We start from the raw sequence: 18,531 nt of genomic DNA, 5'->3' as shown, positions 1-18,531 counted from the left end.
TCCAACCTGGCCCAAGAAAAGTCACCATACTGAAGCTTGAATGAATCCGAACGCTACGAAAAAATCGCAACATTTTGCGCAACTTTCGGAATGGCTACGAAAAAGGCGCGACTTTTCGCGCAAGTTTTAACGCTATGAAAAAATCGCCAGATTTTGCGCAACATTCGGAATGGCGATGTGTGGCGAATTTTCTCGCCGTTTTTTACACAGCATAATAAATATGCCCCCAAGTCTGCTAAAAATCATTTCAACATAAAATAAACCCAATAGGATTATTTTGCCTCCAATGTGGATTCCTGCAGCTTATTTACCATCAGTACAAGCTACTGTTTTATTATTACAGAGAAAAGGGAAGTTATATTTAAAAAATTAGAATTATTTGCTGAAAATGGTGCCTATGGGAGATGGCCTCCCCATAATTCAGAGCTTTCTGGATAATGAGTTGCCACAAGTGATCCCATACCTGTAACTGTAATCTCAGAGAGCCTATAATTAACAAAAGACTATGATATACAAAAACTTTTATACCATTAACCAAGTGACACAGACTGATGGGATTCCTGGTTCGAGATAAATGGCTCACCGCTGCAGAACTTGTACCCTGAAAAATTACGATGAAAATGAGCATGCACATATGTCAGCCTTCTGGGGGAGATTTTGTAGGAGGGTTTTGACCCCCAAAACACAAGATATGCTCAGTTATTCACAGCCATCAGCAAATCAGTCAAGAACTGAAGAATTATTTTAGTAGGACACTATGGGGAGATTTAAAGAAAAATTGAGTAATTGAGTCTGAGAAAACAAATGCAAAAAGAACCAGAAAAAAATGCAGACAAAAGTGACTTTTCTTGTTTTTTTCTTCTTGCACCCTAGTTTATTTAAGAATCAAAATTTTCCATTCATTTTTAAGGCAGAAAGATATCCCAGACTGTCGCTTGTCCATCCATTGGCCACGTATGTTAGAAGCAGTTTGATTTATAATTGGGATTTTTTTCTTTATTTCTGTTCTCCTATTCCTTGTCTGTTTCCCAACAAACTGTTAATTAAATATGCGGTTTCAGAAAATACTTGCCTGTTTTTTAATTCTGCTTTTATAAATCCCTGGAAAAAAGGCCAAATCACGGTTTGCTAAATCTACCCCTCCATGTGGCGGACACTACTGTGTTTCAAAGCTTTTTAGAAAGCAGGTTTCCCAGTAATACCCATGTGTTGAATATTTATTTTCTTTTTACTTATGCATTGTAAATATTTTGTGTGCTACCGTGTTAATATTTAACTGAATGTGACATCCTATACAATAGCTGTATATGAGTTGTTTCCTATTCATAGGGTTGTACTAATTGTTATTCAGTAAAACAATCCCCACCTACTAACCATGAACAATTTGTATTTCATTTTTCTTCTTCATGGAATTCCACTGAAATACAAATAAAAATATCTCATGTTCTTTACATACACATAAAGATGATCTATTTTTCCTTCTACCTAATTTCTTTACAGCTATGGCGCATATGGCATGGTGCGATTTTTTGGGGACTGACAACAAGAGATCCCAAAAAATGTCTCCAGCATAAGATTCCATCATCTTGTTGTTTTTAGTTGCTCATTAGCAGTGAACTCCCTCTGCTGGCTGTTTGCTGTATATGCAGGGAACCATTTTTGGTGTAGCCTCTGAACCTCTGGAATTACCATACTTCTAACATGTGACCTATTATAATGTATTGTGGGAGTCTAGACTCCATTTTGTAGCCCATGCTGTGGAAGCATTATGGACATAATCCTGCACTGAGCCACCACTAAAGTTGCCAACACCTCAGAAACACTGTTGCATATAATTTGTGCCAGTATTTCTGTGTTTATGTTGCAGCTGTGTTACTATATTTTTCCATATACTCATTATGTTTTATTTCATTTACATTATAGTTTCACCTTTTTCCACAATCATCCAGTAAAGTTCAACAGATTTCACTCTTGGGCCAGATTTTTCAAAGTCTGAATTTCGGATCTTAACAAGTACGATTGGCAAAAATTCGAATTAGATGCGAAAATTTCTGATGTGCGTTAATTGCGCGAAAATTCATATCGTGGTCGTATGAAAATATTATGGTACGATCTGAAAGTTACAAAATTTTCATATCCGAATGATCGTAAACGGTGCGAAAAACTTTCTGACTTTGAACCTTCAGTGCATGATTTTGGAAGCCTCTCTCATAGGACTCCAACCTGGCCCAAGGAAAGTCACGATACCGAAGCTTGAATGAATCCGAAACTTTCATACTTATTGTGACAAATACAATTTTGTTGCACAAACTGACACAAAGCACGGAAATTAATGAAAAAAAAATTGCAGAAAATACGCACAGTTCTAAAAGTTAGAAAAATTATTAATTTTTACCATTCGGACTGAATGGGCCCCTTGGTCTCTTTTATTGGAGTGTGGGAAGGCTTAGCTGCATGTCAAGCTACACACTACCTCAGGGTAACACGTAGTGAGGACAGAACATAAGATATAATTAATCCTTATTGAAGGCAAAACAATCCTATTGGGCTTATTTAATTTTTAAATGATTAATTGGTAGACAAACTATGGAGATCCAAACTGTGAAAAGATCCCATTTCTGGAAAACCTCAGGTCCCATGCATTCTGGATAACAGGCCCCTTACCTGTACTGGCAGATATATTAGATAGCTTTTAAGAAGAAGTTGGTCACTTTTTAGCAAGTGAGGGTAATTGAAAATAGCTCTTTGTACAAAGCTGATTCAGGGATTGGTCTGATTGCATCTTGGAGTCAGGAAAGAATTTTCCCCCCTTTGAGGCAAATTAGAGAGGCTTCAGATGGGGTTTATTGCTCTACTCTGACTCAACTAGTAGTTAAGCAGGTTTTTTTTATAGAAATGAAAGGTTAAATGTAATGGATGTGCGTCTTTTTTCAACCTAACTTACTATGTTACTCAGACAATTAAAATGCCTAATGTGCCATTGCCCTATATATTTCTAGATTGTTCATTATCTTGTTTAAAAGGGGTTGTTCGCCTTTAATGTCCAAATCTTATTAAACCACCAACAATGCTCTCAATCAATTTTCCATAAAAAAAATGTACAAAGGCCACTGTAAAAGCTACTTTTATACCTAAATCAGTTAAATCAGTCCTTCTTCTGTCTCTCTGATCAGTTTTCTGAAGGCATAGGAGTGGCCTATTTTGAAATTGACACACAGAGAACTTCCTATATGTGCATATGCTTACATTATCACACCCAAAATGTGCCCTTACTTTTCCTGGACCAATTCATTGGTTGCTTGTGCACTCTAACCAGTTGCATAAATTGAAAGGTCATTGGTTAATTTCTCCCTTGCAATGGCACAGGCAAACAGGCTCTGTGCAGAAGTAAAGATGCCCAGTACTGTGTAAGGAACACTCGAAGGGAGGGGCCATGACAAGGCTAGGAAAAGCCCGGGAAAGAGTAGGTGGGGGAGTCAGGGAAGGTAGGATAACCGGATTGGCTGAGGGGAGTGAGGGCTAGCTGTTAGTGGGGGAAGGGCTAAAAGAGTGGGCACCATTTTGACTCACCAGCTCCCACCCTCCCGCCCTAAGTTAAGGATGAAAAGGGCAGTTAATGAAGGAGGGGAGGGGACACAGTCGCAGCTAGGACAAAGGCAGAAGGTTAGGCCTGAGGATAGGGAGTTTTGGCCGGTGGCCAGATTAAAGGGGATGGCGAACCTCAGGGGGATGGGGGGCAGGATTAGCTCCCACTAAATGGCAGCCTTCAGTGGCTTAATGTTGTTAGTTGTGACGTACCCAATGATGTTAACATGTTATAGTTAAAGGATGTTATTAAATGATGTCATGGTTCCCATAGGTGGTGAATAAACTGGCTGCGGCCTTTTCAACCAACTAAAGTGTGGACTGGTAATTAGAAGGGGTAGCTGTGGGGGATGGTTTGGAGAGGGCATACCATTGATGCTGCCATTGTCAAGGATCCGCAGAGGGATGATTCTGAGTTGAAGATCTCTTCAGCTGCACATGTTTTGTTAACTATGTATTAGATTTGTGAATGTTGTACAAAGGTGAACAAGTGGAAAAGCAGCATGGGTTTGACTGTTACCAATGATAATTGTATACTCCAGTTGCACAATTGGAAATCATGGCTGTGCAGCTGAATGCCCAAAAGTTGGAGGAAACCAGACAAAAGAATTTTTAAAGCAACCAGAGTGTCAAGGGCTCCATAGACGTTACTGTCATTAGAATGAATTGCAGCTTATGGACATGAGGTACTGTAGATTGCATTACCAGCTCTCAGTCCAGAAAATATTAAAACTGATTTCATAGAAAAACACATGGCAGCCTATAAGACAACAAGAGAAGCTAACTTTGCATCCAATTCATTGTATTTATAGTTTGTGCAAATTGTTTTACAGTACACAAGATTTGCTTATACATTCGGGAACCAAACACCATCCTTCACATCAGAATCAACATTTATTTTGTGTATTCACAAACTCGCGTTTCACATTTATCTGTAAACCCAGCTTCCATATTTAGTAGACAATATTTCCACAGGTCCCCTTGTTTCATGCTACACTGGTTATAAAAAAGAACAATAAAAAAAAAACAAAATGTACATTTTTAAAATGTCCATTTAACTCAAATTATAATAAAAAAACAAAATGCACTTATTGACAACATTTTAAAATTCCGTTCTGCTGTAGAAAATGTTGCAGAATCTCAGCACAGTCATCCAACGCACAATGAAAAGCTGGAAACCTCTTTCCATGAGAAGTTCTCATCAGTGGTTGTAATAGTAGGAACATCATGGCCTTTGGTCTCTTTGCAATCCACATTATTTATGCCGACCTATGGGGAAAAAAGTCAAACATATAATATACATACTATTTAAAGCTTTATATAAAGATTTATTTATAAAGATTATAGGAAATAACGCTGCATTTTATTCCCACAAGTGACTGTATGTGCTACTGGGAACTCCAGTCCCTTCCCCAAAGTAAAGCAACTAGAGATGAGCAAAACAATAACAGTAGAACCCCCATTTTATGTTTTTCAGGGTATTGGGAAAATATAAAATCTGAGAAATGTATTAAAGGACGTGGAAAGGCCCCCCCCCACAGTAAAACAAAAAATACACAAGCCCAGGGATCTTTATAAGGAAGCCCCATTATAGTTCTAGATTTTTTTTTCAATTTAAATAAACTTGAAATTTTACCAAACTCGAATGTTTGCTTATTTGTTGAAAATTTTGAGTATAAAAAAAATGAATAAATTAAATTTGAATGCACTGGACTTTCATTCTGCTTTTCATTTTCAAAGGGTCTACAACAGACATCCTCAAACTATTACCTGCGGGCCAGATATGGCCCCCCAAGGTAATTTACCCAGCCCCCACTATGATCTGACAAGAGGATGCAGTGGGGGAGCTGGAGGAAGCAGTGGGGTGTGGGAGGATATGGGGGAGCCGAGGAAAGCAATGGGGAGCGGGAGGACACAGCGGGGAGCTGATGGAAGCAGCGGGGAGCGGGAGGATACAGCGGGGAGCTGGTGGAAGCATCGGGGAGCGGGAGGATGCAAGGGGGAGCCAGAGGAAGCAGCAGGGAGCGGGAGGACATGGGGGAGCTGGGGGAAGCAGTGGGGAGCGGGAGGACACAGCGGGGAGCGGGAGGATGCAGGGGGGAGCCAGAGGAAGCAGCGGGGAGCGGGAGGACACGGGGAGCCAGGGAAAGCAGTGGGGAGTGGGAGGACACAGTGGGGAGCTTGTGGAAGCAGCGGGGAGCAGGAGGACACAAGGGGGAGCCAGAGGAAGCAGCAGGGAGCGGGAGGACATGGGGGAGGCGGGGAAGCAGTGGGGAGTGGGAGGACACAGGGGGAGCCAGAGGAAACAGCAGGCAGTGGGAGGACACAGCAGGGAGCTGGTGGAAGCATCGGGGAGCGGGAGGATGCAAGGGGGAGCCAGAGGAAGCAGCAGGGAGCGGGAGGTCATGGGGGAGCTGGGGAAGCAGTGGGGAGCGGGAGGACACAGCGGGGAGCGGGAGGATGCAGGGGGAGCCAGAGGAAGCAGCGGGGAGCGGGAGGACACGGGGGAGCCAGGGAAAGCAGTGGGGAGCGGGAGGACACAGTGGGGAGCTTGTGGAAGCAGCGGGGAGCAGGAGGACACAAGGGGGAGCCAGAGAAAGCAGCAGGGAGCGGGAGGACATGGGGGAGGCAGGGAAGCAGTGGGGAGTGGGAGGACGCAGGGGGAGCCAGAGGAAGCAGCGGGCAGTGGGAGGACACAGCAGGGAGCTGGAGGAAGCAGCGGGGAGCGGGAGGACACGGGGGAGCGGGAACATGCAGGGGACACAAGGGGAGCCAGAGGAAGCAGCAGGGAGCGGGAGGACATGGGGGAGGCGGGGAAGCAGTGGGGAGTGGGGAGTGGGAGGACACAGGGGGAGCCAGAGGAAACAGCAGGCAGTGGGAGGACACAGCAGGGAGCTGGTGGAAGCATCGGGAGCGGGAGGATGCAAGGGGGAGCCAGAGGAAGCAGCAGGGAGCGGGAGGACATGGGGGAGCTGGGGGAAGCAGTGGGGAGCGGGAGGACACAGCAGGGAGCGGGAGGATGCAGGGGGGAGCCAGAGGAAGCAGCGGGGAGCGGGAGGACACGGGGGAGCCAGGGAAAGCAGTGGGGAGCGGGAGGACACAGTGGGGAGCTTGTGGAAGCAGCAGGGAGCAGGAGGACACAAGGGGGAGCCAGAGGAAGCAGCAGGGAGCGGGAGGACATGGGGAGGCAGGGAAGCAGTGGGGAGTGGGAGGACGCAGGGGGAGCCAGAGGAAGCAGCGGGCAGTGGGAGGACACAGCAGGGAGCTGGAGGAAGCAGCGGGGAGCGGGAGGACACGGGGGAGCGGGAACATGCAGGGGGGAGCCAGAGGAATATGCAGGGAGTGGGAGGACATGGGGGAGCCGGAGGAAGCAGGGGGGAGCGGGCCATAGTATGAGAACATGGGGGGAGGGCTTTAGTCCGGCCCCCCAACAGTCTGAGGTCCCACTGCTTAAAAAGTTTAGTCTACAAACTCTCAAAAAATCTGAATAATTCAAAAAACCTGAATAAAATTTTAAAAAAAAGCTTACATTTTGCCCAAGCTTTTAGATAGTGAAGTTTTACATTCCAATCTTTTGAATATTTTATTGCGCTTAACAAATATTGACCATTTGAGTTTTGGGAACCATAATTAAAATTTGGGAGTTTTCACTCAAAAAAATGTTTTGAATTGAGAAAAAGTTTGCATTTGAACTTCACATTGGCTACACATGGGCTAAACAGGTTTCTTTTTTTATTTTTGAAAAAGTACAAAAATTTGATGTAAAATGATGAAACACAAGATGTATAATGGAAGGAAAGCAACCAATGAAATGCATTTGAATTGGTCAGGCCATTAAAAAAATTGGTGTAAAATGCAAGACATTGCAACATGTCATTTGAGATTTGAGTGTATCATGAAATTACCAGATTGAAACTCATATCATCTCGCTGTCTGCCTCTGATCTCACAGATCTTACATAAGGGGTACCCCTAGCATTAATACAACGCAGTTAGTCTAAATACTATTAGCCTGCAATTATGTCTGCTTTACATTGTGTACACTAATGTATACATAGTGACATAGATTTATAAGTTGGGCTGTAAAAAGACAAAAGTCCATCAAGCTCAACCCTTCCGTTTGAACCCCAGTGCACATAGATCTTCAGCTCACAATAGCCTTGGATATTTCCCTTGTTCAAGAAATCATCTAGGCCAGTCTTAAAGGTGTTAATAGAATCTGCCATCGCAACATCTACAACCTCACTGCCCTCACTGTGAAACCCCCCCCATGCTGCCTCTGGTGCGCTGATTGTTTTTATAAGATGAAAAATCCCAAACTGTCTATAATGTCCTGTAATGTACTTGTATTAAAAACCTCTGGTAAGCAGCTTGCCCATAAGAGCAGACTGTTGCTGAGGGGTGCAATGTTGTATGGGATCCCTTATCTGGAAACCTGTTATCCAGAAATTTCTGAATTACAGAAAGGACACCTCCCATTGAGTCATTTTTCAAATAACAAATAATTCTAATTACTCCAAATAATAGATCCAATACTTGTATTAATCCCATGAAACCTGCTGTACAGATGTGTAATGTAAGAACCAAGAACTAGAACTTTTGATTAGTACCTGCTGCCGTTTGGGGCCCAAATCATGTTTGCAGTTTTCGGCACACAGAGAAGGAGCACAGTTATAGCAGCAGTAAGTGACCAGGCTTCAATCTGATTTCTAAGTTAATTCATCAAGAAGGTATTGTCCCAGTTTTGAAGGGCATCATGACCTAAGTGCTATTATCAATAAAGCAGCGTCCAACTAGCTAATCAAGTCACGGATTGTTCCAATAATTTGGTTCTTGAACACACAACTTATGTGTAGCCTAAACCAATGCTTTGTGCATTAGAATTGCCTTAGCTGTGTCACAGCAAGATTAAACCAAGGTTTGGAGTAACACACATTTTCTTATTTTGTATAAGCAGCAAACTTTGACCTTTAGACCAAACTAAACCTGTAACTTTCCGACACTGAAGGCAGATTTTAGTCTTTTAGGGGGGCATTTACTTATGCTTGATTTTTTGTTTTTTTTGTCACAGAACCGCAACAAATCAAAATGCAAAAATACACCATCTAAAACACGTAGAAGTCAATGGCAGATGTCCCTTTTCTTTGCTTTGTGATTTTAGAGGTTTCAGGTTTTTCAGTTCGGATGTTTTGACAATGACTGACATTCCTGGAAATGAGTTCAGCCATAAAACCAGAACTGTAAAACCACAAAAACAGAATGTTAAAGGTAAATGATTTAAATATCCAAAAAAGACCAGTAACACCGAGTTATATTCCAAAAAGATCAATCATGTATTAAAAACGCATGAACAGCCAACGTTACGTTTCGGTCCCCATTGGGACCTTTCTCAAGGTCCCGGTGGGGGTTCCCGAGAAAGGTCCCGATGGGGACCGAAACGTAATGTTGGCTGTTCATGCGTTTTTAATACACGATTGATCTTTTTGCAATATAACTCGGTGTTGCTGGTCTTTTTTGGATATATATATATATATATTTATTCATTTCACTCATCATTTTGACCTAAGATAGAGGATATTCTTCCTTTACAGCCACATAAACATTTTATATATATATATAACAGCAAAAGGACACACTATGATTCCTATCTTAGAATTAAATGTCAGTGTCACTTTAAGGTTTAATCCGCCAATATCTGCAGTCTCAGTGACAGCTAATGAGTTTTCTCATGTGCTTGTGCTGTATCAGGTCTTTTCTAAGTGCTAATTCCAGAGGTGGGAGATAGTTTGGAACAAATAATGCAATTCAGGCACATTTATGTACTCACAATAGAAACGGGAGAAAAATATCCACAAATATATTCAGTTCCTGCTCACATCACAGAACCAGAGCTACGTAAAACTTTCAGGCAATTTATGTCATGGCCCTGAATGTGATTGTAGGAACTTTCAGGTGCCGATCAAATAATTGCTTTTCCTGTTATTGCAAATATTTGTAGAAAATCCTGCAGACAGTTTTCCTTATAACATTTTAAAGTCTTAGTCTAAATGCCAGAAGGTAAACAACTATTCTGGTTTCTTCACTGCTTCCTATCAGAAAATCAAGCAGCCAGTCATACATCTGAATAAGTTATCCTTCTAAAGTGAGAAAGCCTGGAGCACCTTTACCTTCCTGGCAGACCGAAGAATAGAAAGGAATAATAGAGCTATTCTGTTTGGCTCATGAGAATAAAACAAAAGCTTTTCAGAATTGGTTGAAATATTTTGAATGTATTTGCTATAATAACTAATACAATAATATGTGTGGGTTTAAATGTAAACCTTTAACAATAAATTCATGTAACATTACTCAGAGTGCTCTTCTAAGCACTTTTGCAGTTTACATTATTTTTTTTTGTTCTATTTCAATTAGCCGCCAATTGTAAACTGCTAATATAATCAATTTAAAAATAAAACTGCTGTTCATTTGGCTGACTGACTACAGTCGGTTTTAAATTTACAGAGAAAGGGAACGTTGTAGTGACGATCTCTGGCCACCCTGACTTAAGGTGTAGAGATGTAGCGAACTGTTCGCCGGCGAACTAATTCGCGCGAACATCGGGTGTTCGCAAGTCCGCAAATTCGCGAACTTTTCGTGATGTTCGCAATTTGGGTTCGCCGGCACCGAAAAAATCGCAAAACTTACGATAACGTTACGAATGCTCTGAAAAAGTCGCAAAACTTACGATAACGTTACGAATGCTCCGAAAAAGTCGCAAAACTTACGATAACGTTACGAATGCTCCGAAAAAGTCGCAAAACTTACGATAACGTTACGAATGCTCCGAAAAAGTCGCAAAACTTACGATAACGTTACGAATGCTCTGAAAAAGTCGCAAAACTTACGATAACGGTACGACTGCTCCGAAAAAGTCGCAAAACTTACGATAACGTTACGAATGCTCCGAAAAAGTCGCAAAACTTACGATAACGTTACGAATGCTCCGAAAAAGTCGCAAAACTTACGATAACGTTACGAATGCTCCGAAAAAGTCGCAAAACTTACGATAACTTTACGAAAGCGCCGGAAATTACGAAAAAGTCGCAAAATTACCGATCATTTCGAAAAACGGCGTGTGTCAATTTTTCAGAGAAGTTTTTGCCCTTGATCCCCCTCCTGCATGCCACTGTCCAGGTCGTGGCACCCTTTAAACAACTTTCAAATCAGTTTTCTGGCCAGAAATGGCTTTTCTAGGTTTTAAAGTTCGCCTTCCCATTGAAGTCTATGGGGTTCGCAAAGTTCGCGAATATTCGCAATTTTCGGCGGAAGTTCACGAACAGGTCCGCGAACTTTTTTTTTGAGGTTCGCTACATCCCTATTAAGGTGGTCATACACTTAAAGATCCGCTCGTTTGGCAAGGTCACCAAACGAGTGGATCTTTACCCGTTATGCCTACTTTGAGGTCCCATTCTTGATACAACAGGAAAATCAAACTTGCCTGATTGATATCTGGCTTTTTTGGGGTAGATATTAGATATGGTGCCGACCATTGACAGCTTTTATCAGTCTGTGTATGGCCACCTTTAAGGCACAGAAAATTACAGCTGACTTCAGCTTTTAGGTCTGTTCTACTTCCTACTCGACTAAAGACTTGGTAGAGTGGCAAGAAGACCACTGGTATAAAGGCTAATAGGTAACAACAATTAAAAATGTTATGTGATCACATCAAACACTTTATAGTCCATGCAATAGTACATGCAATTCAATGAAAAAAAACTTATCTCACTGTTTATCACATGAAAACTTTAAGTCTATAGGAAAAACTGAAAGTGAATAAGAAGAAAAGTTTTCTCTCCCCAAATTGACTCTCACCCATAAGTTAAATGTGATAAACCCCTTGGGCAGACTCAATTCCATAAGGAACACTGGGCCAGATTCAGTTCAATGAGACAACTTATTTAATGGCCATGGCTCACAGGGAGATTAGTTGCTACTGTGGACAACTAATCTCCCAAAAATACCTTCCCACCAGCAATAAAGTGTGCTGGTGGGAGGCCCATGCGTTGCTTCTTTTTTCTGCAATGCATTTGCCTTCCCACCAGCAATTCGGGGAGATTAGTCACCTGCGGTAGCCGATATTTAACTGCAGGCAGCACCTAATCTAACCTAATGTGGGTTAGACCAAGTGTTGGAACAGGAGTGTTTCTAGCAGCTGCTCAACACTACAGCCTGGGTTAGACAGAGCGCTGGTGATTTTTTTCTGTGCAGCAACAATCAAGCCACTGTTGAGTAATCCCAACAAATTTAGGCAAACCATTGGCATTGAAGGATCCAGAAATAAGCAGCATAACCCATTACCAACAGATGCTGCCAACATTAGTATTTACAACAAGATTCACTGGATTTTATTGGTTGGACTGCATCTTGAGTATGGGTTTGAAGGTTCAGTATAACTATTTTTTTTTTATATTTCAACATAAATTCAACATATATTTCAACATAAATTACTGTTGTATATAACTGTAGTTTTGGAGAAGCTGAAAGATCCAAATTGCTTCAGCTTACTGCCCTAAATCTATTAGGTACAATCTGTACTGATTTTATTTATGTTCTGACAAACCCAACCTCTGGTAAGACATATCAGATTCCAGTCATGCATGCATCGTTGTATAGGGTCTACTTATTAGTACACCATCATATGCCAGAATAACAACAGATATAAATAAATAACACATTAACCACTTGTCTTATTTAGTGTGGCCTTTATTGCTACATCTCAATGAGTAACTGAAGGATTGTACAAAGTTGCAACAAGAAGCCTTGGCACTCTTCACTCTATAGAAAGTTTCAGCTAAGCAGCTGTTTTTATTTAACGATCTGCTTTTGCGACTCTGCTTGTGGATTAGGAATTTCATTGGTCCTATAAAATAAAATCTTATGGTCTAGTGAGGAACTGATGGGCCGTAACATATTTGTATATAGTTTATCATTTTATGCCAGATGGTATAATATTGTATTCACTCTGTCATTTTCGAATGAGTTTTCTTGGGTATTGATGAAAGGAGAGAAAAATTATTTTGTAAATGCAACAAAAAAAGTATCACTTAGCATAGATTGTATTTTCAAAAATTCTGCATACCTACACATATTTCAAACGTTCATATTTCAAGTTCTTAGAATCCAAACCACTTATAATTTCCAGTGAAATGTTCAGTCAGTTTATTGCATGTATGTATTATTTAGCAGTATCAGGCTATGTGTAATATTATATTTGTTATCCCTTTTTATTCTAGATACATATATGTGTGTACTGTATATATTGCCATTTGAGACATGTAATATTTATTAGTATCCCAGTTCTAAATAGTTCATATTCAGCTCTAAAGTTATTTAATCTCTGATAGCTAACACTCCTACCTACTGCAATTTGATAATAAAACACAAAATCTAGAAGTGCGTTTGCCTTTTTGCATGTGCTAAAGCAGGACTGTCCAATTGGAGACCTGCTGGTCGAATGTGGCCCTCCACAGGATTAATTTTTGTCCCCCAGGCCCCTCAAAGGCTCCATAGACTTCACTGTATGACATCATAATTTTAACTGAATCCGGCCCTCAGACATGCTATATGGGAAATAATCAGCCACTAAAGGAAATAACTTGGGCATTACTGTGCTAAAGTAATGGGCATTGTTATTCCACATTAGTGTAATGGTACACAGGTTTATTTGCAGAGTCAGCAAAGCGATTTATTCCTCTGAATAAGGGGGATAACACTACCACCGGTATGGGACCTGTTATCCAGAATGCTTGGGACCTGGGGTTTTCCAAATAAGTCTCCTAAAAATCAATTAAACCCAATATGATTGTTTTGCCCTCAAAAAGGATGCATTATATTGTTGTTAGGTTCAATTGCAAGGAACTGTTTTATTAATTAGAGAGAAAAAGGAAATATTTTTTAAATATTTGAATTAATTAATTAACATTGAGTCGATGGGAGATGGCCATCCCATAACTCTGAGCTTTCTGGATAACGGGTTTCCGTAGGATCCCATACCTGTGCTAATACATTCCCATGCAAAATGAATTTGAAATGCCATGATTATGCCTTGTCCAGCACAGTGATATTATATGGATAGTTAGCCCTTGGGAGAGGCATACAGTAGTTCTGACACTTAATACTTGATTAAGGGAGGTTGAAATACCACCACTTTTGAAGGTATATTGGCCTACACCTCTAAATGCTAAATAGGGTAACTACCCTTTCTAGTACTTAGTAAACTTCATTATCAGTTGCCTGTCTTGCTTCTAGGACTATTCATTATGGTGGTGAGTATATCTTGCCCCATGTTTGGGTATTCCCCAATTCATCCTTGTACTACTTACTAAAGGTATAACCACTAGTGATAGGCACATTTTTTCAGCAGGTATGGATTCACTGCAAAATTCAGCCTTTCGCCATCTGCAAATATTTTCATGAATCTGCACTCTGAAAACATCACCACAAAAAAAAACAACAGACCCAATTTATTCTGCACAGAAAAGACAAAAAAGTTGGAGAGAAAAATGTCACCACGAAAAAACACCCATAGACTTTTCCATGGAAAAAGTAGCTGCGGAACAAAGTCAGCGCAAAAAAAACCCATTCACTCTACTTTCTTGAAGTTACTGAAAATAAAACATACGAGCCAATCGCCTGCCTAGAATGTACTGCCCTTATTTGTCATGTTGGATGACGTAGGTTATGCTCTATTCTACAAATGATGGCTCTGAACTTGGACTCTCAGTGCACATTTGACAACAGCCAAATTCTACTGAGCCAAAGTCAAAAATACATAAAGAGCAGTCACCTTGCTGATCTCTGTGCAATAACAAACTCCTTTCATGTCCTTTCAGTAAACTTTAATGCTTTAAGGGGATCTAAAGGCTAAACATGATCATCACTAAGGGGCAGATTTATCAAAATGTGAGTTTAGAGCTTAATACATAAAAACACCCACATTCTATTCATTCCTATAGGATTTTTAGAAGTGTATTTATCGAATCCCATAGGAATGAAATCCCATAGGAATGAATAGAATGGTGGTGTTTTTATGTATTGAAAGTTAGAACTCACCATTTGATAAATACACTTCTAAAAATCCCATAGGAATGACTAAAACATGGGTGAGTTTTAATGCTCTAAACTCACATTTTAATAAATCTGCCCCTTAGTGTGTTCTCTACAGCATATGGAACCATTTTGCAATTGAAACTAATTAAAAATGTAGTACCGTTTACAAGAAGGAAGCACTGAAATTACTCTGCACACATTCTAGCTACACTTAAACATTGACCCGTGGTCTCTGTGTCCTGCTATTCCTGTCCACCAATAAGAAACATGTAGGTGTGTCTGTTTACTATGCGCACCCAAACCAAAGCTTCCTCTGCAACTAAAACATTGTAAACAGACGTGCCTGAGCTCTTCTCATTGGTGCCTGGGAACAGAAGGATATACAGTAGAGACAGCTGGGGGCTGTGTAACTTTAATTCTGCTGCATTCAGAGTGGATTTGGCAGATGAACTAAATTTGAGTGCTTTCTTCTCGCAAACGGTACCGAATTGTACAGAAAAAAGTTTATATTACAAAATTGTCCCTTTGTACAGCAGTGATCCCAAACCATGTTGCTCACCAACCCCTTGGATGTTGCTCTCAGTTCCCCCAAACCAGGTAGTTATTTTTGAATTCCTGACTTGGGGGCAAGTTTTGGTTGAATAAAAACAAGATTTCCTACCAAATAAAGCCCCCTGTAAGCTGATAGTGTGCATAGAGGCCCCTAATAGCCAATCTTAGCCTTTATTTGGCACCTCCATGTACTTTTATGGTGCTTGTGTTGCTCTCCAAGTCTTTTTACTTTTGACTGTGGCTGAAAGTTGGGGACCCCTACTGTACAGTATGCTAAAAATGAATTTTATTGTGACTATTCCCTTTAAACATACCTGGAAATATATACAGTATTAGAACCAATATACAAATAGACATTAATATTCCAGAACAAAATAACACTGTTCAAAAAGGCAGTCACCTTTTGCTACACATAGTTTGTTACTTTATTTGTTGTGGCAATAATGTGTGCAATGAATAGTATTATTTTTTGCAAATGCATTTCCAAAGCCGATGGGCATTTGTAATAACCAGCAGCAAAGGAACTTGATATATTTACAATTGTCATTGTTCATGGTGCAATAACTTGCAAGCAAAGACAAATTATAGATTTCTTTTTTTTCAATAAACTAAAATGGATTTCTGACTGGAGCAATGAATATAATAAAAAGTGAACGCCAATGTAAGGAGCGTTTTATTGCTTAGTTGCAATATTGTCAAAAACTTAGTTGTATTTAGCTGGCTCAGATGTATATATACACAAAAAAGTGCTGTTATACACAGTGAAATTCTTAAAATAGCATTAATATGCTCTATAAAACAAGCCTGCCGGCGCTAAGCTCCTGACCAGTAAAATGGAGGTACTTCTGCAAACCTTAGTTCTCATGCACTTGTGGCAGCAGCAGTCATAAAATCACCAAAGAGGGCTCATTTACTACATTTGGGGGCAAAAGCACGTCTACTTTTTGCTTACTTACAGAGAACCCATGCCTCTGGGATTGGGGGTCTCTACACTGAAGGCAGGATCAAAAATCCAGCACTGGGTTCAGAGAGCAGCATCAGTAGGTGCTTCTCCTTACCGCCTGCCCTGTCCTTAAAGGCCAACTAAAGCTTAACTAAAGACGTAGGGTAGAAATGTTGTATGTTTTGTACTTCTGTACCAGCCAAAGGCAAACTCAATCCTTTAGCAGGGAATATATGTGCCTCCAAACAGGCCCCCAGTAGCTCCCCATCTTCTTTTGCTGATTCCCTGCACATACTCTGTGCTGCTGTCACTTACTGAGCTTTGGGACTGACTGACGATATACTGTATATACAGAATATAAATGTCACAATTTAATTTTTTAACTTTAGGACTGTATTGAATTTGACAAACAGAACATTTATATAATTTGACAGTAAGAAATGGAGAACAGAAATAAACATCTAAGGTCCATTGTGATCTAGCTCCACCACTAAGTAGAAGCAAGTGTTAACTTCCTGAGATCAGGGTATAAGACACAGACTTTAATTGAATAGTACTCTGAAAATCCATGATAAAATATTAACATGGTATGGTTCATATATCAAAGTTATTAAATTTTACAATACACAGCATAACCAATAAATAGTAAATGAACAGAAGAGGCAATCTAAATGTTGCAGTTGTGCCTGATTAGTCCTTTAAGCTACAGAGAGCCATATGCTGCTTCTTTGTTTTTCAGTCTCACACACAGGGACAGCATGCAACAGAAAGGGGCTAATTTTTGCCTAGAATAAAGTGCAAAGGAGTTGCCCCCATTTATGTATGTAATGATGGCAGTGCCAGAAAGCAGCACCAGGGAACACAGGACACACAGGAGCCCTGTACATAAGGCCTCATAAAAGCAGTAAATCAAAAGCGCTCTGTGTATGGTCCTTAAGGGGAAAAAATGTGGGCCCCATAGTACTTCAACACTTTTGCCTATAACAAGACACTTATAGTTCTTACATTTTCCTTGGTACCCCACCTATATATTTATAACATCCCCAGCTGGACTTTTCTGACATTTTGAGTAGCTTGGGTTCTTGAGTGACTTATACTGACTGAGATTCCTGGCTTCCCAAGCTTTATTTCACTATATTTCCATCCATATATGGCTGGTGTGTCGCAGTCACATGCATTATCTGGTTATATGTTTTCCCAATCTGTAAAGGTGTGCCCCAAAGCTCTCCAAAGAAATAAACAAAAATGTATGTATGTTTCTGTGTGTCTATACATATATATATGTATGTATGTATGTATATTTTTTTTTCCAGAATGAACAATTATTTAACAGTAAAGTATATACAGAATGTTACAGTATAAGGTTAAAAGTAAAACATAAACGACTCATATTAAATGGCTGCTGGATCGTATCAAGCTATTCCACACTGTCTATTGCGTGACATTTTAAACCTCTGATCAGATACACACAGGGCCAACATCAGTAATCAAGGGGCCCATACTACTATGTTATCAGGAATCTTAGATAGTAGTTCACCTGTCACCTGGGCTCCCTGGCAGGTAGGTCTCTGCAACAAGTTTGCACATGTATGGTCATACTCCTGATCCCCCTAGGCATGCCCCATTAACACAACATCCTTCTATCCTTCCAATTCCGCACAAGCCCTGATGCATTTCTGCCTCTTGAGGTCCCCTTGGTCACAGGGCTTTAAAGTAAATCAATGCAAATAAGGGCACCACAACAAAGAGAGTTGTAAAGGCAACTTACCTGGGTATATTTTTTTACAGAGCCTGTCCTGAGGTGTGGCAGCTTACTGGAGTACCCCCTTTTAGATGCTTGATGGCAGCCCAGATAAAACAGTTGGTCATGACTGATGCTTGTGACCAATTTCAAGTTGCTTTTGGCCCACAATTTTCTCCTGAAGCCACACACAACATGCTTTTAACTGTTGTTTTTCTTAAATGGGATACTTTTCATTATAACCATTGACTAAACCCATGATTAGTGATGACCTGATTTGCAATAATGTGCTCAGTTGATATATTATGAAATAAATTAATGTACTTACAGCTGTCTTCTTCATCTGTGATAACACTGATCACGTAGCACGCATACACAAATCCGATTAGCTATAAAACAATAAAACACATTTCCTCCGTCGGTTTAATTTGAAATGTGAACATGAAAATGCATACAATAAACCATATTTATTTGTAAACATGCACTGTAATTGGTATATTTATTCGAAGTGTAATTTGTAACTCGACCTTAATGCAGCTGTGTGAATTACAGGGATTTGTCTTTACACTCTCTCCTGCTGAAAGTGTAGAGACAGCTCATAATAATAAGGTTATTGGATATAA

The 18,531-nt window shown here is 40.4% G+C and overlaps 1 protein-coding gene across 1 annotated transcript in view; it reads right to left on the bottom strand.

Annotated features, from left to right (window-relative positions):
* Positions 1–4,460: 4,460 nt before the first annotated feature.
* Positions 4,461–18,531, bottom strand: part of nkain3 (Sodium/potassium transporting ATPase interacting 3) — a 256,290-nt gene continuing 242,219 nt past the window's right edge. Inside the window, 2 exon segments of the mRNA NM_001078767.1 lie at positions 4,461–4,854; positions 18,237–18,297. Coding sequence (NP_001072235.1) covers positions 4,841–4,854; positions 18,237–18,297 — 75 coding nt within the window. The 3' untranslated portion in view covers positions 4,461–4,840.

The sequence above is a fragment of the Xenopus tropicalis genome, chromosome 6 (genome assembly GCF_000004195.4).
Source record: "Xenopus tropicalis strain Nigerian chromosome 6, UCB_Xtro_10.0, whole genome shotgun sequence".
Taxonomy (NCBI): Eukaryota; Metazoa; Chordata; class Amphibia; order Anura; family Pipidae; genus Xenopus; species Xenopus tropicalis.
The sequence above is the reverse complement of the archived record's forward strand: the minus strand, read 5'-3'. Positions and strand labels throughout refer to the sequence as shown.